The sequence below is a fragment of the Protopterus annectens genome, chromosome 4.part0 (genome assembly GCF_019279795.1).
Source record: "Protopterus annectens isolate FY-2018-M chromosome 4.part0, PAN1.0, whole genome shotgun sequence".
NCBI lineage: Eukaryota > Metazoa > Chordata > Ceratodontiformes > Protopteridae > Protopterus > Protopterus annectens.
The window spans coordinates 753,237,232-753,260,683 of record NC_056733.1 but is presented as its reverse complement, the minus strand read 5'-3'; the positions used below and the strand labels follow the sequence as shown (position 1 = coordinate 753,260,683).

The 23,452-nt window shown below is 40.6% G+C and overlaps 1 protein-coding gene across 1 annotated transcript in view; it reads right to left on the bottom strand.

Moving 5' to 3' along the window:
• The window catches only part of DGCR8 (DGCR8 microprocessor complex subunit), a gene marked incomplete in the record, with an annotated part of 1,139,047 nt that overhangs the window by 146,794 nt on the left and 968,801 nt on the right, over positions 1 to 23,452 (bottom strand). Inside the window, 1 exon segment of the mRNA XM_044068709.1 lies at positions 768 to 881. Coding sequence (XP_043924644.1) covers positions 768 to 881 — 114 coding nt within the window.

Here is a 23,452-nt window from a genome sequence, read left to right as displayed (position 1 = left end):
TCCCACTTCCTAGGGACCTGGTTACTTCTAGTAATCAATGCAATCCTGCTGACCTTTAATTTAATGTAAAATAAAAATGTTAACATTAAAACATTAATAGAAAAATTAATGAGTGTGTGTTGGTGGCCAAGGACTGAACACGGCTCCACATATCAGAAGCTTAGCTGGACCACAGGGATGATGTGACCAGATTGCTTCAAAAGGCAGGGCATATGTGTAGTCTCTCCTGGTCTCTTACTATCACTAAATGTACCCAAGAAAACAAAGAAAGTCATAAAATGCTATGTTACATGCGCAAAACATAGCATGACAGCCTACAAAGATAAGTGATTACAACTGCCTATTATGCTACCCCTGACTGTTCATTAACCAAGGGAAATAATCACCAAACATTATTTACAGAATGCTAGCCTGGCAAAGAAAAACTTTCACTTATCTTATAGTGGAAAAATAATCTGCACTGTTAATTTACTAAACCTATCAATTATATGAAATGTTTGTCTCTGGGTAAGGGTAACAATGCTCTGCACATCTTTGCATTTAGCAGTGAGTATCTGCAAGACTCCATCTCCAAATAGTGACAAAATCCATCTAACAAGGTAAGGAGCCCTTGGGATGGTATGGAGAGGGCATCTGCAGCAGAGCTATGCAGTATAGAACTAAAACATCTGCAGAGAAAGAAGCTAAATATTAAGAAAAAACATAAGGTTAACATGGGAAATGAGGATACATTCAAAAAATTCCATCAAGTAAGAGACTGTATTTACCCTTTCCCTTGCCAGCTTTCTCATTTCTTCCTGCAGCTTGTTCAAGATGTGGAGATTTGGCTTGTTCTTTTTGGCATACTGTTGAAGTTCTATTACACTTTTATCGGATGTTTCCTGTGGGTCAATAGGTGTAAACCATTGAAATAAAAGTGGAAATCATGCAAACAAAACCAGAAGACAAAAAATGCACACACTTCTTCACAGCTAGCAATAAGATACCCCAGTTCTACTGCATCCCTTAGACAACCGCTCCCTTGTTTTCTACAACAGGACTAGGAAGCCTTTGAAACAAGGGTGTTAGGATAATTTTCATATCAAATTAAAGATAAGTTATCAAGTTAACAAAAACATGCTTATAATAAAAATAAGCAACTATTTAGAAAGTTATGTTTTTAACCACGACTGCAATCTTAAACTGAGTACATTTAAAAGTGTCTTAAAAAGTGTTACCACCAGCACCCTGTACACACATTCCTTGACATCTGAACCTTCCATGAGATGAAACAAGGACTAATTCTGTCTGCAATGTCCACAAACCAAGTTCACAGAAAAAAAAACATGACTGTTGAACAGCCACATGGGAGAAGAAACAAACAGCATCCAGCTGCAGTTTTACTTCATAAGGAGGTGGACTGGTGGCTGGTACTGGCAACAAGAGGGGCACTATTTAAAGTGCGGGATCCCACTCTGCAATACACAGAACATGGGAAATGATTTGTGAGCGCATGCTCTGAAGCAGTTTCCACTGTAAAATGCTCCTTATTAGGTGGGATTTCTTTCCTCTGCATCATTACAAAAATAGAAGGCAACAGAGGTAGGCTAGAGTCATGGTGCTAACCAATGTGTTATTTATGGATGCTTTAAAACCAGGAAGCCAGGCTGGACAATTACACACTGGCAGGACAGGACTTTAATGCAAAGATGCACACACCCAACCACTGTGAAATAACTAGGCTAACAACTTTTATTCTATCTCACTCAAAGGTGCGAGAGATACCAAATTACTAAATGCATTTTGCAGTGTAGAGTTCCGTAACATGCTTCTGCTCAGACCCACCACCGTCACAGTATCAGTAATAAAGATTAAAGGGACAGGTTAAATTTTCAGTATATGGTAATGACTCAAATAAGCCTACACTGGTATGGGTGTACTGAGGAACTCTCCCATCATTTTCAAATGCATCTTTCACTTCTTTTCCACGTGAAGTGTAAATGCCAAACCACTATGTAAGCTACTCCTTTTGACAGCAAAAACAATACTATAGAATAAGGCACAAGAAGTGTGTACCATCACCTCCTTTCCTGCTTGCTGCTCTGAATAAAGGTACATAAGATCCTTGAGTAATGTCATGGCAAATTCTTCTTAATTACATTTGAGTCATGCCTGTGGTATGGATATTTATGTACTTTTTTTTTTAAACTAGAAACATCTTTATTAAATTACATGCGACACAGGCAACCTTACATTTATATAAATGAAAGCAAACCATTCCAACACAATTCTAGCTGAGGCCATACATTACAAGCCATGTTGACAATTATAGTTGCAAACATTATACATCACTTATAATCTATACACAGTCAAACATTACATAGCTCATTCAAATCCTGCCTTCTTTTAGGCATCGTTCCTCCTCTGCATGTATTGTTCCCACAATTACCATTTTTTTCTATGTAATTTGCTTCTACCCACTTCTAAATATACCAATTCCAGTTGTTTTATCTCTGTTACTATATTCACTACTACTAGTACAGTTGATTTAGACTTTGATTTCCATTTTCTAGTAACTGCTTTTTTGGCAGATTCCATAATGAGATTCATGAAGGCCTTACTATGTCTACGCAATTCCAATTCTGTATCATTGACCACACCGACACAATACTAGTTGTAAGCATTTTACAACACAAACCATACTGAGACTCCCAGCTGCAAACATTACACATCACTTATAATCTACTGGGTGAGCAGACGATTGCAAGCTGGGAGCCATTATTAATTCCCCAAGTGATGTAGACATCCTACAGAAAGGCCTCACTTGAGACCAATGACTGGTGTCGAAACCATGGCCTTAAGCTTAATGCCAAAAAATGTGTCATCCCCTTTGGGAAAACTCAGTTCCCACTAATTACCAAATTGATGGGAGCCCACACAGAACACTGAAGGAGTTATAAAAGAGATCTGGGGAGACAGGTTGACAGCAACCTCTCCTTTGACCAACACATTGCCACTGTGGTCAGAAAGTCCTATGTGGCACATCTCATTACCAAGGGTTTTGCATCCAGGAAGAAAGAGATCATCGCTCTCTCTCTACTCTTCCCTCATTACACCAGTTATCGAGTATAATGCCCCATTTGGCATGTACCTCACTAGAGGCATGCAACAGCTGGAAAGGCCACAAAAGTACCTCACAAACAGGATCCTAGGCCTTAAACACATGTCCTACATGGACAGACTCAAAAAACTCCAGCTATTCTCTCTGTCTCATATTGTCTACTAAGAGGCAATCTCTGCTTGACTTACAAAGCCATGTCTGACCCAGCTCTGTTAGAAATGCTACATCTAAAGAAATCCCAATCCCTCAGCACCACATGCTTCAGAGACCTCAACCTCATTAGCACAATCAACAGAACATGCTGGAGAGACAGGTTCATAACCCAGAGACTGCCCATGCTCTGGAACAGACTTCCCATACATGTCAGGCAGAGCACCTCACTGGCCCTTGAAGAGAAATTTTGATGAGTGGATGGGAAATAGAAAGTTCACCCTGGGGATCACTCCAGTGGCATTACTTGATAGATGCACTGAGAACTACCATTGGGTGGCACAATGCCAAGGCACTTCTATGGGCTAGGCTTGTAAAGGCTCCAGGGCCATTAGCCTAGTATACACCTATGAACCTACTCGGTCGTTTCCACTCAAACATTACATAGTTCATTTAAGTCCTGCCTAATTTTAAACTTCATTCCTCCCCTATATATATATTGTTCCCACAATTCCCATTTTTTCCTAAGTAGTTTGGTCCCACCTTTTTTTTTTTTTTTTTTTTTTAAATATCTCAATTCCAGTTATTTTCTCTGTTACTATATTCACTACTTCTAACATAATCCGTTTAGATTTTGATTTCTGTTTTCTAGTAATTGCTTTTTTTGGCAGCCACCATAATTAGAGACAGCAAAGCCTTACCATGTCCAGGCAATTCCGATTCTGTATCACAGCTCAGAAAAATCATCTTGCTTTTCACACCAATTTGCCCACCCAACATCTTCGACAGTGCATCCCACAGGGAATCCTTGAAAAGTCTGATAACTCACTGCACTCTCAGAAAATATGTTACCAATTACCTCTTTCTACCTCATCACACCTCCAACATTTGCTGTCTACTGGAGGAAAAATTCTCTGGAGTCTACTTGGGGTATAAAAATATCTATGCAAACATCTCCAAGCAAAAAACCTACATCTTCTACATTTTGATGCATCTTTAGGAAACATACATATATCTTCCCATTGTTTCTTTGCAAGTTGCTTACCCAATCTCTCTTCCCAATCCTTTCTACCATCCTATGATTGATTCGTATAGTTATCATGCAATATTTAATATGCTCTACTAATTATTCCTTTTTTAAAAGGCAGCTTCTGTTCTAGATTCTGCTAAAAACTCTACCAGTACCAGTCTTTCATTTAGGACTCCCCTATTTTTTTTCTCTTTGCCTATACTCTGATATCAATCCTTGATAGGGAAAAGCAATCTCTAAACTTCAGTCCAAATAAATTTAATAAAGATGTTTCTTGTCTTTAAAAAAAAGCAATTGCTTATGACATTAGCACTCAAACATTTATATAAATGAAAACAAACCACACCAACACAAATCCTAGTTGCAAGCATTTTTCTAAACTCCTCTGATTGATTCTCATACTTATGTAATACTTTATATGCTCCACTAATTATTCCTTTTTTAATGGCAGCTTCCGTTCAGTCCAAATAAATTCTTGGTGTCTTCCCATTCTATTAACTTTCGCTCTCTAGCTATTTGCTCCCAGTACATTTGTTCCTTTGCAAGTTGTCTCCAATAAATTCCAGCCCCATCTTGCCTACTGTCTGTATCCCCAACTGGAGTCATCCCTGTTGGCAGAACTGCCTTTCTACATTCCCGTGTTGGCTTAGTTCTTGGAATACTTTCTGCTACTTTATGAATATAATATTCTGCAGGATTGTTATTCTCCTTAAAGGTCTGCATCCAAAATCCTAGTCTTTTCTTGTTTCTTGAGCTTCAACCTGTTTCATCATCATCCTTTTCCACTTTTCTACTTGTGCTAAGTATATGAGCTTTAACTGTGCTGCTGTGAAATACCACATCAATTTGGGTAATCCCAATCTGCCTTCTATTGGAAGAATCCGCTTATCTCACTTGCCTCTTGCCCTCCCAGATAAAATCCTTCAAGCTCTTTATTAATTGCTATCCACAACTCTCCTCTGGTTGATAAAAATATGACTGCCCCGTGTATAAGACTAATGGGACTAAAAACGTTTTTACTGCTTGCATCTTATATTTGATAGCAACAGAGCTTCCATTTTCTCAGTTTTTGTATTATCTTTTTAGTCTCTTTTCACATATCCTTAGCTGCCACACTGGAATCCATTTTTAATCTGTACTTCTAAATACTTCATTTTATCATGTCTCCATAAATATGGATAACGTTGAACCAATTTGTGTGTGGGTACATAATTTAGTGCTATTGCCTTTGTTTTAGCTTCATTAATTTTGTATCTCGAAAAGATTTGAAACAGTCTCAAAATGTTCCACAGCACTGTAATGTCCCATTTTGGTTTTGTCAGGTATAAAATATCATTATCTGCAAATAGACAGCTTTTCTTGACCAGCATACCAATTATATCCTTGGATTTCAGAATACTTAATTTTCTTTGCCAGTGGTTCTAAATATAATGCAAACAAAAGGGAAAGAGGACACCCGTGTCTGGTTCCTCTGTTCAAACAGAAATTATTAGAGGGTACCCCACCCACTTAAATTTTTGTCTCTGATCCCTCATATATTCTCCTAATCAACCTTATAATTTTATCAGGGAATACAAACGTTTCCATTGTCCTGCTGAAAGTCCCAGCTTACTCTGCCAAATGCTTTCTCTGCATCAAGACCCAACAACAGTGGTATTTTCTTACATTCTGCTTCCCTCTGGATCATATATGATCTGTTAATAGGTACATAGGTAGGTACTAGGCTATCTGCTCAAAGGCATTTATAAGCCTAGCCGGAATGTGTTGGCTTTCGCCGCCCCCTTAGATTAGTTCCCTGTGCCTCTGTCCAGCAGAACCACTGAAGTGATCCCCGGGGTAAACTTCCTGTTTCCCATCCACTTGTCAAGGTTTCTCTTGAAGAGCGTTAGTGAGGAGCTCTGCCTAATGTAGACTGGAATCTTGTTCCAGAGCATAGGAAGTCTCTGGGACAGGAATCTATCCCTCCAGCACGTCCTATTTATTGCTGTGGTGAGCTTTAGATCTCTATAGCATGTGGCTCGAGGGAATATGATTTTCTTTAGGTGGAACATGTCCATCAATTCTGGTTTGGACATGGCCTTGTATATCAGGCAGAGATCACCTCTGAGTAGGTGGTATGCAACAGAGTACAGCTGAAGTTTCTTCAGTCGAGCTGCATAGGTATCTTTTTGAGGCCAGTGATCCTCTTGGTGAGGTACTTCTGTGGTCTTTCCAGCTGTTGCAAGTATCTTGTAAGGTACAACGCAAATGGGGTGTTGTACTCTATGATGGGTCTGATGAGTGATGTGTAGAGGGGCACAATGACCTCTTTTGATCTGGATGCAAACCTTTTTGTGATTAGGTGGGCCACACAGAAGGATTTTCTAACCACTTTGGCAATGTGATTATCAAAGGAGAGATTACCATCTACTTGGGTCCCCAGATCCCTTATTTTGTCTTATTTAAGGGGCTACCACCTATGTGGTAATTTGTGGGTAATGTGTTTTGTCCAAAGGGGATGACTATGCACTTTTTGGCATTTAGCTTGAGGCCATGGTTTTGACACCAGGTATCTATCTCAGTGAGGCCCTTTTGGAGGATGTGTGTGTCAGCCGGAGAGTCAATTAAAGCCCCTAGTTTGCAGTCGTCTGCGTACTTGGTCAGCCATAGTCCTCCTGTGCTTGCCTGTACCTCAGAAGTATATGCCGAACAGGAGGGGTCCTAGGACTGAGCCCTGGGGAACGCTACTTGTAACCGGTTTAGAGACAGACCTAGCTCCCGCAACTCTTACCATGTGGCTTCTGTCCGTTAGCCAGTTGGCAACCCATCTCATTATGTTCAGGCTGGTGAGCTTGTCTATAATATCAGAATGGGGAATGGTGCCAAAGGCCTTTGCAAGGTCTAGGTAGGCTGCGTGGACCATCTTTCCCTCATCTATAGACTTAGTAATGGTCTCAAAGAAGTCCACCAGGTTTAGGAGACATGATCTGCCCTTAAAGCCGAACTGGGTAAGGACCAGTGTTTGGAGATTCCCAATGTCTCTGTTAATGAGATCCATGATGATGCGCCCCATAGCCTTGCAGACCAAGCAAGTCAGGCTTATAGGGCGATAGTACCCACGGTCTGTTGTAGCCCCACCTTTGTGGAGCGGAATAACCATTGCTGTGCGCCACTCTATGAGCATGTAGCTTGTGGAGAGGCAGAGTCTGAACAGTGTGTTTAGGTGAGGGGTTAGTTCATCTTTGAGCTCATGTAGGACGGAGCCTGGGACACCGTCCGGTTCCATTGATGCTGTGTTTTTGGCTTTGGAGAGGGCTGTTTTAACCTGAGTGTCTGTGACTTCAGGGGCACTACATTCTTCTGGTCTGGTTATGGGCCCTTTTGGGGGTGAAAGGGGGGGGGTGAATGTGCACTGAACCAGCCTACCAGGATGTTGGCGATATCGGTCGGTTCAGTGCATTTTGTGCCATTTTGCACCAACTCTCAGCAGATCTGGGAATTGGCACTTAGATTATTGACATAGCTAAAGAATGAATTGTGGTTATCTTTGGAGTCCTTGGCAATTTTTCTTTCGAAGCTAGCCTTGGATGATTTTATGAGGGATTGTAGTTTCATGCTGATACTGATCAGGGATTTCTTCCCCTCTTGGGATTTTACTCTTTTCTGTACTAGTTTCCTCCTCCTATTGTACTCCTTGTTTATGGCAGGGGTCCACCAGACTGGTTTCCTTTTCTTGGAGGAGTGAGTCTTGGTTTTGCTTGGGATAGCACGATCCATGCATTCTTGTAGGTGCCCATAGAGTGTATTAGTTAAGCATTTTGCAGCTTGGGCAGCTTTACCCTTTAGCATGGGGGATTTGAAACTTTCCACCTCGGTCTTAAGTAACGTGAAGTTTGCTTTTAAAAGTTTTTCACGGTGGTTTCTTTAACCTGGGATTGGGGCAGAATGTGGACATCCAGAGTGATTAGTTTATGGTCAGATCTAACCAACGAGGGGTTGACCAGTTGATCCAGGGCATTTGAGTTTTTAAATTAGGAAATATTGGGCAAGGGAGTTAGTACTTGAGTAGTTCTCCCAGTTAATGTTTGGGTAATTGAAATCACCCCATATCATGGTGTTTGGTTGGACCTTTGTATTTCCAGAAATGCGAAATGGGGGTCCTGGGACATGGTGGGTGATCTGTAGCAAGCTACAGTTTGAATTGCAGTTCTGCCTGTTAATTGCACGTGGATGATCTCTGAAGCATTGTGCTGTGCCACTAACCTGGAGGTGTGGGTATCCTTGATGAATATGGATACGCCCCCGCCTTTTGTATTTCGGTCCAGGTTTTGTTGCCGAAATGTATGGTATGAGATATAGCCTGGTAGTGCTGGGGTGCTCTCTGGAGCCTTAAACCAGGTTTCTGTTACTGCACATATATCTATTTTCTCCATAATGAGAAGTGCCTCGAGTGTGTGTGCATTTTGAGGTTTAGACTTCTAGCATTGAGTAGCACTGCCCTCAGTTTTTTGTTACTTGGGTTATTTATGGCAGTGGGTTTGTCTTTTGAACCTTGCCTAAAAATGGCACTATGGGGGTGGCAAGAGCCTTGGCCAGTATTTGAAAGCCTAAGGGTGACAAGTGCAAGCCATCTCTAGCGAAGCAGCATGGCTTGTCGAGCATGTCATCCCAGGCTGACAGACACTGGATCCCCTTTGAATGACACCAGAAGCTTAGCCAATTGTTGAAATTGATCATTTTTTTCTTTATACCATGGTATCATTCTTGGTGAGAGCAGGATGACCCGAGTGCTTGTGTTATGTGGCGGATCCTGGTACCAGACAGGCAGCTAACAGTAACCTTCTCCTTGTTCAGCCTAGTGAGTGGGAGGTCAGTGTGCCTGACTACAAAGTCACCTATTACTAGTGTGTTGGGTATGTTATTTTGGCTTAAGGGCTGTGATTGCATGGCACACTGGTTTTGTGAATTATGTGTTTCATGGTTTGTGTTGGAGGGTGGAAGTCGTTTAGATGTCTGCTTTGGAGGTCTCTGTTGCTTTTGCAGATTTTTATTTAGAGCCTCCGAGTAGGTTTGTGCGTATTCGTGTGTGTTTGTTCCCAGTGCTGGTTTCATAGGTCTATGTGAGACTGATGGTGTGATGCAAGTAATTCCCTCCTCTTTTTGACCGTCTGGTCCAGTCTTTGGTTGAGAGAGCTTAGCCTCCAGTTTGGCTGTATAATTGCATCTCTCGCATGTATTAGTGTTTGGTGGTAGGAGGAGAGGGTTATCTGTATACATGAGGCAGTTGTAACACTGCCTCAAAATGCCCAGATTCACCAGTTGGACCAGAGAATACACCTGAAACTGCCCTGTGGACATGCCTGGATAGGTACAGTGAGCTGTTTTACTGATTGGCTGGTAAGGTCGATAGAGAGCCTTGTCCTTTTCTACAGTATAGGGGGGTCTAGTGCTAAGGTTTATTAGTGCTTGCTATGAATTCTGAGCAAGTGCCAGTCTAAGAAGTGAATGGTTTGAGTGCTTAAGTTGAAAGTTTGTCTAGTTGCAAGGGAAAAATTGAAGAGTAGACTTTGTAGAGCCGGGAATAGTTACATCCATGCTAACTGGCACTGCCTGGCATGCAAAACCACACTAATGCGGATTTTATAGCAGGGAAATGAGAGAGAAATTAGCCCAAATTGGCCAATAAACTACTAATTTCTGGGCTGAAACCACTCCTCCAAGGACAGACAGGCTGCTCAAAACTCCCCTCTCACAGGTGAATAGAGAAACTTCTTGTTGTCAAATGCTTGCCTTTCCTCCCACAAAATCACACTGATCCATATCAATTATTTTGGCATCACTTCTGCCATTCTTTTAGCCATTTTAGACACTTTGTGGTCTAGTATTGAAATAGGCCTGTATGAAGCTGGATGTGATGGATCTTTACCCTCTTTAGGTGTTACAGCTACCCACACCACTTTCATCCAGGATGTTGGTACTTTTCTTAAAATTTTGTTAAACATAACCTTTTAGTCAGTTTGTTCCCTCCTACTTCCACAGGAATACCATCTATTCCAAGGGACTTTCCAATAGACTGGTTATACATCACCATTTTTTTCTCACCTCCTTCCTATACTGTTTGTAACTGAGCCTCAGCTACCTCTAACTTTGGCATATTTAATTCTTCCACAAACATTTCCATTTGTACCTTTTCTTGATTTCCATATTTCTCTGCTTTATACAAACTTTAATAGAATTTCTGAAATATTTCTAATGCTTCTACAGGATCTCGTTTCTTCCTTGTTATAGGCTCCCTAAGCTTGCTAACAGCTCTTTTTACTTTCTGTTGCCTGAGTTGTTGTGCTAAAAGTTTTTGTGCTCTGGAATTAGCAAAAAAAAAAAAAAAAAAACAAACAGTTCCTTAACAGCAATTTTTCTAAATTCACGCACATTATCAAGGTAATTCCTGAGTTTCTGCTTAGCATTCTGCAGTTGCTCCTCTTCTTGTTCTATGGGATTCCTCCTATACTGCAATACTTTAACATTTGTCAGGCCCTTTAAATAATCCTTGTTACTTCTTAACCATGTGTCCCTTTATTTTATTTCCACTCTTTTTAAATTCCACTTTAATTTTATCCCACTCCCTAGTTTTTTCATAAGAAACTTCTATCTTCTCTAACTACTCCTGAATAATTTTCACTACGCATTCCTTAAATTCCTCTCTTTTCAACAGCTAGGTGGGAAAGTGTCAGTGACTTACTTTTAAATTCGTCATCCTGTGTTTTTATTTTAATTACTGGTGCATGATCTGAAATAGTTATTGGGTGCATATCAAGGCCTTCAATTAAATGCACATGTTTCTATGAAATATAAATTCTGTCTAGCCTAGCCCAGTTTTTTGCATCTTGGGGAATAAGATGTAAATTCACTCCAAACACCTAATACTGAAATCACATCTTCTATGCCAAATATGTTCCCAAATCTCTTCAAAAAATCTACCCTTCTTTGTTACATCTTCCCTCCTGGCCCCCCAGACACATTTTCACTATTTCAGGTTAAATTCCATTCCCCAGCTAGAAGCAATATTCCTTGCTGAAAGCTGTTTATTTCTTCCAGAATTTTCTTAATTTCTATTGCAGCAGTTTTTGGTGGAACATAAATACATGCCAGTGTAATCCTCCTCCCCTGCCAGTAGACCCTTAATACTCCAAATCTACCATTATCTTTTTTATCCTCTTCTATCACTACTGGAGCTCCTCTTGCAATTAATAGAAGTACTCCTCTTTTCCTTTGCTCCAGGTATTCCAGTGAATAACCATCATGAAAACCTGGCCATCAAATTTACATGTTCACTTCTTTACAAGTGTGTCTCCTATAGCATAACTATTTGCACTCTATATTTTAATACAGTTCACTACTTTTTCTTTTTGTATTTACCTGTGAGACCACTGACGTTTAAAGACATTACAGAAGGCATCACTGTCTCTTGAAAAGTTATTACTCCCACCTTTTACGTACAACAGCTTTTTTGTTAAATGTCTAGTTCCAGCTTTTGTGTTGCATGCATATCCTGTTTGGTAGGGTAAACGTTTATGCAATTGCATCTTATCTCCATTTGAGTCTATGTCACATCTTGCAAAACTTTTTTTTTTTTTTTTTTTTACTGAAAACCCTCAAACAAAAAAAAATCACACCTCCAATAACCCCCGAAAACCTATTAACTTAACACAAAAAACTACGTACAGCTTTAAATATTGAAATTTTATAATCCTAATAGGAACAGATGTTCCAAACTGACAGCCACAGACAAACTTGCGATAACCTAAACAAAGGTTAGCCATGTTATGACGCATGGTAGCCTGTGCCTCTACTAAATGCTGTCTGGCTTTGTCTTTTTATAGCTCTCAATATATTTCTGTACTCTTACCAATCTGTCTGTTTGCCTTAGATGTGGGTCAAAAAACTAACCAACCAACTCTGGTAACCATTACACCATGTTAAAAAAGTTAATGCTGTATAACCCCCACCATGACCATCTATGGAGGAAGGCTTGGGGTGTTTCGCTGTGGCATCTGGAGGGATCATAATGAATGTTGCTCCTATTAAGATACAGCATAACAGTTTCACCCAAGGTCTGCTCTTTCATCCTCCAGAGAGAACCAAATATCTCAGTCCTGTAACGATTTATGGTGAAAGCCACATACTCAGTAATAATGGAGGTTAAGTCACAATGACATCACAGGGAAAGGAAAGAAGTGGGGTTTTATTTTTAACTGTTGAGAAAAAAAGCTTCTCTCACTTGACTGTTCCACTATAGCTGTTTAAGAGATGTGCATGCTTATTTTACAGTGGTAGAAGTGGAAGCTAGTTGCTCACAACCTAGCTGCTCAACTGTAATTGTGCAAGAGACCTACAAGTTTTTCACAGCTGAAGTGTGAAGAAATGTGTGCTTGTATATGTACCAATAAGCATACATTTTTCTTAACTTCTGGTTCTGTATTAAACAAATTAAGTAGAAAAATATCTAACTGGTTATACACTACAGAGGTTTCTCAGGAATTATGTAGTATGTCAAGATTTTGCCTAATGCATCTGAAAACTATGGCACTAAGGAAGCTGAGAAAGGAAAGTATGTTATGATAATGAAGTTATGAACAGAGAAACCAGTACTGAAATGCTTAAACTAGCTACAGCTGTACTAAATGTACAAATACTATGACTTATGTGAGCCAGCTGTACTGCAAATGCCAGTCAGAATGGTAACAGCCATGATATCACGAGAAAACAGAGTGCCAATGGTTCAAGAGTATTTATAGAAGTACAAAGAAGATATGCTCAAATAGAAAAGGAAATGTTAAAAATGCATAAAAGTATAGCTGTCTAAGTAAACTTCTCATAACATTACATTTTTGAATGATCACTGCTATAGCTTTAGCCATATGGGTTATATTCTACAAAGGATATAACGTTGCCAGCTTCCAAAGCTTCAAGACATTTTCCATGTGCTCAGTTAGCCAGCTGAGCTGACTAAAGACAGGTTTGGGGTGCAAAGCCCTTCAGAGCTTTCAGGCAAACAAAGAGGAAGAAGCTGGACAATTCCAGGAACAAAAAATGTGGCCACACCCTGGCATAAATGCACCAAAAAAAAAAAAACAAGGGGGGATGGTAGATGGCACAGCTACTGCAGCAGTATTCATTCCAACTACTGTTATGGTACGATAAACTGATTACACAACTGTACTACGTTCATCATACTGACCACTGTTGCAGCAGCAATAGCTATATGGGTCGATTTACTCTAGCTTACTACATTTGGGAGGTGGAATGGGAAGGGCCTAGAGCCCCTGGGGAATGGTTCCAGCAAAGCTTTATAAAGATCTACAGAAGAAACCAAATGTGTTGCAAACTCATCTTAGGATCTGAAAGATTTAGTCCTGTCACGATAGTAACAGAATTCTCTGTGGACTTCCAAGGTATAGAGCATCACTTCTTCATTTTTAGGTTCAGGAAAGAAAATAGGGAGATGGATAGTTTTTCTTGGAAGCCTCATATTCAAAAACCCCTTTCAAAAAACATTTTGACATAAGAATACATTGAAAGAGGAGGATCCATGGGCAGGGCATGCTGAAATTGCTAATAAATGGAGTTAGAAAGGCCACAGGATAATAATTCACACAAACACTGTAAAACCAGAGAACAACTAGCTCTGAATAGGTGCTGGTTATATTGCTGGCACCAACTAGAAAATATTTCCATTTGCTAAGATATGATTTTCTAGTAGCAAGTTTTCTTGCCTCAGTTAGTACTTGCTGCACACACTCAAACAGGTGCCGAAAGGAAATTAACACCATCATCCAGGCAGTCAACTGAAGTTAAATTCCCTGATCTTGTGTGATGAGATTGATTCTGTGAGGAAGCTGGAGGTAACTGCCCCTGGCCATTTCCAGAATGGAGAACCACTGTTGCCTGGGCCAGAAGTAGGTCACCACAATGACCTTGGGGGAATTCTTTCTGAATCTTTGGAAATACCCTGGATACCAGTGAAAAGGGAGGAAAAGCATACAGAACATTTCTGTCAAAGAAATGGAAAATGCATCTGTCTTCTAGGCCTTCTCGGTAGGCGTCCTGGAGCAGAATCTTGCCAGCTGATTGTTCAGACATAGGTAAACAGGTCTACTTTATGACCTCTCCATAGACTGATCAAATCTTAGAAGATTTGCTGATCTAGTTTCCATTCGTAATGGTCTGTCCTTGCTGGTAATTTCTTCCATGGTCAAGCCAAAAATGGTACCTTTTTCTCAGGGAAACAAGTAGCAAGAGCCAATAAAAAGTCTATAAAAGTCACTTATTAACATAACGTAAAAAGGACTTTTACTTTGTCAGCCCTCAAAAGTAAAATGAACAATTTTTCAATAGAAAAGAATTGTTTTCCATTACTTTAAACAATCCATTTAAAAACATTTAAATATTGTGACAGTCTATTAAAACACAAACTCCCAGATTAAAAATAATTTTCCTAAACAGGAAAGTACGATAAAACTTTTTTTTAAATGTGGAAGATTTTCTTCCAAAGGAACATATCTGGCCAGCAAAGGAACAGCAGCAAGCCAACTGTCGATCCTCAAAAGCCTGCAGAGGAGTGCACTCTTCAATGGCAGGAAATCCCTGAAGGTCCTGCTGCCTAAACTCATCTTTTTAGTCAGCTCAAAATGACACAGATTGGGTGCATGGAACGTGCCATGAAGCTTTGGAATCTAGATGGCTATTGTATCCCTGGCAGGATATCTAAGGCTATTGCAGCAGTAATCAATACGATAAACATTACATGTTTATGGCAAAGAATCTCAGGTGAAAAAGAAAAAACTTGCAAAACATATTCATGAAGATTTCATACAAGGCACTTAGTTTACAGAGGATGATACATAAGTTTATAAAAGTATGACAAATGTAAATACAGAATGTAATCACGCAAAATGTATATTAATTGCAGTATATTTATAAGCGATCCAATCATAGTTGTTAGAGCACTAAGTACTTTTTCAGTGTTTATGGTCTGTTTTTGAAGTTTCTATTTGTTTTGGTGTTTAAAAAAATACTGCAACCGAATTTGGTTTCTGGCAAATTAATAAACTTGCAGTACATTTTTGCAATAAAACCACAGTTAACAAGAGAAGTAAAATTGAAAACAAAAGTTGAGAGATTGCTTTAGCAAAAATAAAAACACATACACAGATATATACACACAATCAGTAAGGAAAGATTTATAAGAAAAAAGCTGTGTCCACTTAATGCTTACACTTAAGAAAAATTATAACTCTCAATCAAGTAATACAAATGCTAAATCATATATGTAAATACTAAAGTACAAAAAAAAAAAAAAGAGGAAGTGTGTTTGCACCAAGAATGTTGATGTGAACAGAATATGTAATACAGATCTATGTAATATACAGTACAGACCATAGTTCAGAAGAACAGATACGCAATATATTCCATAGTCATCCTAGTACTGAACGGCATATAAATCTATGAAGTCCTACGGACTCCGATTTGTTCCAAATCAACAAAGCCTCATATCTTAAGAGTGTAGGTGATCGTTTCATCATGGCATAAAAGAAATGACACTTATAGGCCATAGCTCTGTGGCACAGAGAGAAAGCAGTGAGAAGATGACTTGAGATCACTTAGAGGCTCAGGAAGCTGCAAGAAAGGTGGAGTGGTGAGTGACAGATGCTTGACTGGAGAGAGAGAGAGATCAATCTGTTGGTTCCTCTTCCTGCAGTGACCTGGCTTTCATACTTCCCTAAGAACAGGCTTGGGCAGAGGTGTGTGTGTGAGGATTTCCCAAGCCAATGCTTGCAGCCTTTATTGCAGGCATGTCAAGGAGTGGGCACACTTCTGTCTCGGTGCATAGGTGGCCATACATCCCCAACCCACCCACACAAAAAAATGCTCTGAAAACCCTTTTTCTAAACCATAACATTTCCAACAAATGTCTCGACTGCCAGAATATTTTTTTCAAGACTTGCAGGGTTAATTAAAAAGCTGTGCAGACAACAAGCAAATTCTAAAATTTCTTAATTTAGTTGCATTTCTAAGATTAAGACATTTTCCTCCATCATATGTAATATTTACTTTTTCACACATTGCTATTTTTATCTTTATACTGCATTATCTTTTCACATCTACTATGGCCTTACATGTTCTACTTCTATCTTTTCCAGTTAGCCATTTATATATATATATATCTACATACATACAAGCATAAATATATATAATATATATATATATATATATATATATATATATATATTTTTTTTTTTTTTTTCCTCCTGTCTACCTGATGAATCTGGACATCTTGGGGCAATGCAGCAATTGCCTTATGTACACAGACAACTCTCTCATCCTACCACTCAACACTTCAACCTGCGAGACAGGCACTTATATAGCCAAACTGGAAGCAAAGCTCTCTTCACCCAAGATTGGACTAGACAGTCAAGAGACGGTAAACACTTGCACCACATCACACTCAAACCTACACCACCAAAACACATACACATAGAAACACAACACACGCCTACATTCGCGGAGGCTCTCAATAAAAATCTGCCCAAGCAACAGGGACCTCCAAAGGAGAAATGCAAGCAACCTTCATCCCGCAACACAACCCAAATGACACACAGCCCACAAACTCAGTGTGCCACTCAACCACAGCCCATAAGGCATAACAACGTACCCAACACTCTAGTCATAGGTGACTCTATAGTCAGGCACACTGATGTTCCACTCACCAGGCTACCCAAGGAGAAAGTTAATGTCAGATGCCTGTCGGGTGCCAGGATCCACCACCTAACGCATGCACTCAGATCACTCCACAACTAGTACAAATATGACTGTCATCGTCCATGTTGGTGTGAATGACCTGAGACGTACCTCCCTGGACTACATTAAGAGAGACATGGAGGAGCTGTCTGATCTTGTAGCCCAGGCAGGTATGACCCTAGCCCTGACAAGGACAAAATTATTGATTTTAACAATTGGCTAAGGTTCTGGTGTCATTCTAAGGGGATTCATTATCTGTCTGCCTGGGATGACATGATCGAAAGACCACGATGCTTTGCCAGAGATGGCCTGCACCTGTCACCCTTGGGATTCTGGATACAAGCTAAGGCTCTTGCCATCCCTATATTGCCTTTTTTAGGCAAGGTTCAAATGACAAATTCACCACTGTAACCGGTACAAGCAAGCAAAATCTAAGGGTAATGCTAATCAATGCTAGAAGTCTAAACCTCAAAATGCACTCACTCGAAGCATTCCTTAAAATCGAGAACATCAACATCTGTGCAGTGACAGAGACCTGGTTCAAGACTCCAGAAAGCACCCCTGCATCACCAGGCTATAATTCATACCACACCTTTCGGCCACCTAACCTGGACCGAAACACTAAAGGCGGAGGTGTGTCCTTATTCATTAAGAATATCCACACCTCCAGGTTAGTTGCTCAGCATAATGCATCCGAGATTATCCAAGTGCAACTAACTCTGGGCAAGATCGCAATCCAAATCGTAGCTTGCTACAGATCCCCCACCATGCCCCAGGATTCCCACTCCTCATTTCTTGATACACTGGAAAATATTACGGCACAACCGAACAACCTAATAATGGGCGATTTCAACTACTCCACCATTAACTGGAAAACTACTCATGTACCGATGTTTTGCTCAACTTTTCTGGAATTCATAGATTCCAACGCCTTGGATCAACTTATCCACACCCCCACCAGGGGCAGCAATATCCTAGACCTGGTCATTACCAACATGGGCAATCGGTGTTCCACACCAGAGGTCAGTTCATTGTTGGTCAGATCCAACCACAAGCTAATCACCTCAGACATCCAAATCCCGGCCACACCCCCATTAGAGAAACCACCGTAAAAAAACTTCTCCAAAGCCAACTTCACACTTCTTAAGACAGAAGTGGCAAACTTCACGACACCCATGCAGACTGACAATAGAGGTACGACTGCTAAATCCTACACAAATGCACTTTATAAGCACTTACACGAGTGCACAGATTGTGCAATCCCTAACGGAACCAAGATGCTATCCTCCAAAAAAAAGGAAGCCAATCTGGTGGTCCCCTGCCATAAACAAACTCTAACAGAAGAAAAACTGTTGCAAAAAAAGAGTAAAATCCCATGATTGGAGGAACTCCCTGGTCAGCCTCAGTAAGAAGCTGAGATCCCTCATAAAATCCTCCAAAGCTAGTTACGAAAACAAAACTGTCACTGATTCTAAAGACAATCACAAAGCATTCAATAGCTATGTCAAGAATCTCAATGGCAACACTTAGATATGCTTTGAGTTTCAGCACAATGGCACTAAATATACAGAACCAACTGATATCGCCAACATCCTGGCAAACAGGCTAAGTGCTAACTTTACCCCCTCCCCCCCACACACCCTACAGGGCCCATCTCTATATGGGAAGAATGCAAAGTCCCTGCAATCACAGCTGCACAGGTAAAAACCACACTCTCCAAAGCTAAGAACACAGTATCCATGGAACCTGACAACATCCCAGGCTGCGTTCTACATGAACTGGCACCCCAACTAAGTACCATGTTCAATCATAGCCTTACCTCAGGCTTTGTGGGCAATGAATGGTGCACAGTGACTGTCATCCCACTCCACAAAGGGGGAGCCACCACGGAGCCTGGGAACTACCTCCCCATTAGTCTAATGAGCCTGGTCTGCAAGGCTATGGAACGTACCATGGAACTTATAAACAATGACAATGGTAATCTCCAAACTCTGGACCCCACCCAGTTCGGGTTTGTAAAAGGCAGATCAGAGAAGTCTATCAGATTTAGGAGCCATGAAGTGGTCACCAAAGCTGTAGATGAGGGTAAGGTGGTTCACACAGCCTATCTAGATCTCACCAAAGATTTTGACACTATTCCCCCACTCTGGAATTATAGATAAACTCACTAAACTAGGTATAAATCCCTATGTCACAAGATGGGTTGCCAACTGGCTCACCGACAGAACCCACACTGTGAAAGTAGTAGACTCCAGATCTGACTTCAGACCAGTGACAAGTAGAGTATCACAGGGTTCAGTCCTGGGTCCTCTCCTGTTTGGTATCTTCTACTCTGAAGTACAGGCTAACACAGAAGGTCTTTGGCTAACGAAGTTCGCAGATGACTGCAAACTAGGAGCCATAATCAAAACTCTTAACGATGTGGACATCCTACAAAAGGGCCTCACTGAGACAGATGCCTGGTGTCAAAGCCATGGCCTCAAGCTCAATGCCAAAAAGTGCATGGTCATCCCCTTTGGTAAAAACTCTGTACCCATGAACTACAACATAGGCGGTAGTATACTTAACACCGAAAGTGTGAGAGGAGACCCTGGGACACAGGTGGATGGTAGTCTCTCCTTTGATAATCACATTGCCACAGTAGTCAGGAAATCTCTCTACGTGGCACATCACCACAAAAGGTTTCTCATCCAGGAAAAAAAGAGGTCACTGTTCCCCTCTACTCGTCACTCATTAGACCCATTACAGAATACAGCACCCCTTTTTGTATGTACCTCACAAGACATCTACAACTGGAAAGGCCACAGAAATACCTCACAAAGAGGATTACCGGCCTCAAACAGATGCCCTACACAGACCGTCTAAAAAAAACTCCAGCTTTACTCCGTCACATATCGCCTACTCAGAAGCGATCTCTGCCTAACATACAAAGCTATGTCAAACCCAGAGCTGTTGGACATTCTCCACTTAAAAAAATCCCAATCCCTCCGACCTACACCCTCTAGGGACCTAAACCTTGTCAACAATAAACAGAAAATGCTGGAGGGACAGATTCCTGAGCCAGACACTTCCCATACTCTGGAACAAACTACTTATGTATATCAAACAAAGCTCCTCTATCACTCTTCAAGAAAAATCTTGATGATTGGATGGGAGATGGGAAATTCACCCAGAGGATCACTTCTGTGGCTCTGCTCGATAGGGGCACAGGAAAATAATTTTCTTGGGTGGCGAAAGCCAGGGTACCTTCTTGGCTAGGCTTATATAGGCCCTAGGGCCAATAGCCTAGTACCTACCTATGAACATATATATATATATATATATATATATATATAAATACATGCACACTACTGATGCAACAAAATTACTACCTCCACATATCTTCCTTGAACTCTAACATTAGATATGTATATGTGCTAGTTTACTCTGACCCAAAAATGCATCTGGTTTCATTCCACTTTACCTCATATCCTTTTAATTATCTGCTCCCAAAATCTATGTTCTTTATTTCTTCTTTAAATGTTCATGTTATTCAATTTTTCCAAGGTCCAACTTCTGCTAATGTAAAGACTTGCTTGATACTTTCATGCATGTAACGTGCATAATGCTCTTTATATTCATTTTCTAGATCTGCCCAAAATGCCCACTCATGATCCTATCATTACCTCATTAGGCACTTTACCAGTCATGTGCTTCTATTTGGATATATATTCCATGTACTGAATCAAATGCATTAATCTAAACTGTGTGGCCTTACTGCACGCCTCCAAATCTGAAAGTTCCAAACTACCCTGTTGTTTTGTCAGTATTGGTTTTCCCGCTGTACGCACACACTTTCTATTGCAAAGAAACTCCTCAATTTCTTTTATCATATTTTTCCATATTGGATCTCTTGGCTGAAAAATATAAGCCTGTCCTACATGCAGAACCAGTCTGACCAAAAATATCACTTATACCTTATTGTCAATGTCCATGGAAAATGTCTATACTCTTATGTGACTTGTAATCTTTTGAGTACTTTCTTCCCACATTTCTTTAGCGGTTTGCTCACTATCCTGTTCTTATTCCCAAGTATCGGTCTCATCTTATCATGACCTCATGTAAAAGGGGAAGATCTTTAACAAGTCATGTTCTGTGGTACAAAAAAAGAGTTATATACTTACCATAACTTAGCATCTGTGTTATCCTGTTACTATTCCTCACTTCTGGGTTGCACGATCCTACACAGGATCTGAGCCAGCAACTTATCAGACAAATCCTAGGCTCGATCTCCTTCCACTCCTATAATCCCTTGCTATTATCTAATCCCTCAGATCGAGTTTGACCTAGGGCTAGAAAACAGCCATGGTAGACCTTAACCACCAGGACATCTCCACTTCCTCTAGGTCCCACAGGATAGGGGAAGGAGAGAGGGATAATGATGAATACGGACACAGGATAACACAAATGCTAAGTTATGGTAAGAGCATAACTCTATCTGATGTTATACATGTCACTATGCCTCACTTCTGGGTCAGAGTCCTCAGCTACCATAACATCCTGGGTGGCCTCATGGAAGGACATGCCGAAGGATTGTGCAGCCAAAGCAAGCCCTGTTCTTGGAAACTATGTCGAGCTTGTAATGAGTGACAAAAGTATGAGAAGTAGACCAGGTGGCTGCTGCACAAATCTCATCTACAGAATATCGGACCAAATAGGCAGCTGACGTAGCCACTGATATAGTGAAATGAGCTCTGACAGATCCTCGTAAGGACAAACATTTAGAAGAATAAACCGTAGAAATGCATTTGGAAACCCATTGAGATATAGTAATCTTAGATGCTGCCCGACCCGGTCTGTTAACAGAAAAGGCCACTAACAGCTGGTCAGATTTGCAAAAGCTCTTTGTCCTGTCTAAACAGAATCATAGTTGACTGTGTGCATCAAATGTGTGCAGCAAAAATTCCCCTTTATTGGAGTAGTTGGGGAAGAAAACTAAATGGATTGATTCAAATTTGCCTCAGTGTCCACCTTGGGCATGGAGGAGAGGTTAGTCCAGAGAGCCTCTCTATCGTTATGAAAAATAATGTATGGAGGCTTAATAGAAAGAGCCTGCAACTCAAACTCGTCTTGCTGACATTATAGCCACCAAAAAGGCAGTCTTCCATGACAGAAACCTCGTATCACAAGTTGCAGCAGGCTCGAAGGGACTTTGTAACAGACTGCAGCACAAAGGAAAGGTCCCAAAGGAGGAGAAGGATTTTTGATAGGATGCCTAAACAGGAAAACACCTTTAAAAAGGCCTTACAAAGGCAAGGAAAAAAAGAAGTTATGTCTTACCATAACGTTATATCTGTATTGTTGATCCTCATTCAGTCATTATGTATGGGATTGTCTATACCTCCACCCTCCTCTGGTGCACTGGTTTCACAAGTCGCACCTAGCAGACACCGGGTGCAAGGGCCTCAGGACATATTCCCTCAGGAATCCCCTTTTCCGTTGTCTTCCCCAGCTTCTCCTGCTGAGGAAGTACACCGGAAAAGTTTGTGTAATGACTGAACGAGGATCAACAATACAGATGGAATGTTATGGTAAGACATAACTTCTTTATCTGATATTGTTAATTCTCGTTCATTCCTTACATATGGGACAGAGTCCCCAGCTACCTCTGTTCCTGGGAGGCTCTCATGGAAGGACATTCCTGAGCACCACAGAATCCAAAGATGCTCTTCCGGTGGAGGCCAAATCCAATTTGTAATGATTGATGAAGGTATGAGGCGTAGCCCAAGTTGTAGCTGCACAGATGTCATGTAAAGAAGCTCTGGCATGGAAGGCAGCAGAAGTTGCCACCGACCTTGTTGAATGAGCTTTCATGGTAGTAGGCAACAAGATATTACATTGTGTGTAAATAAAGGTCACACATTCAACCATCTAGCTAATGTGATCTTAGCAACAGCTGATCATAATCTAGCTCCAGAAAAGACCAAAAATAACTGGTCAGATTTATGAAAGGGTTTAGTCCTGTTTAGGTTAAAAATGGATTTGCCTGTGTATATCAAGGGTATGTAGGCAATACTCTCCCCAGTTTGAACGGTTGGGAAATAAAACTGGCAATTCAATGGCTTGATTAAAGGACATTTCAGAGATCACTTTAGGCAGAAATGACTGATTAGTTCTCAGAGACACTCTTATCTCTGTTAAAAATCAAGTATGGACTTTTGATACATAAAGCTTGAAGTTCAGAAATACGTCTGGCAGAAGTAATAGCGACCAAAAAAAGTTTTCCATGACAAATACTTGAGGTTGCAAGAAGAGGCTGGTTCAAAAGGTGCCATGGTCAGATCTTGTAGAACTAATGATAAATCCCATGGTTGAATAGGTTCTCTAAAAGGTGGCTTCAGATGATTCACACCTTT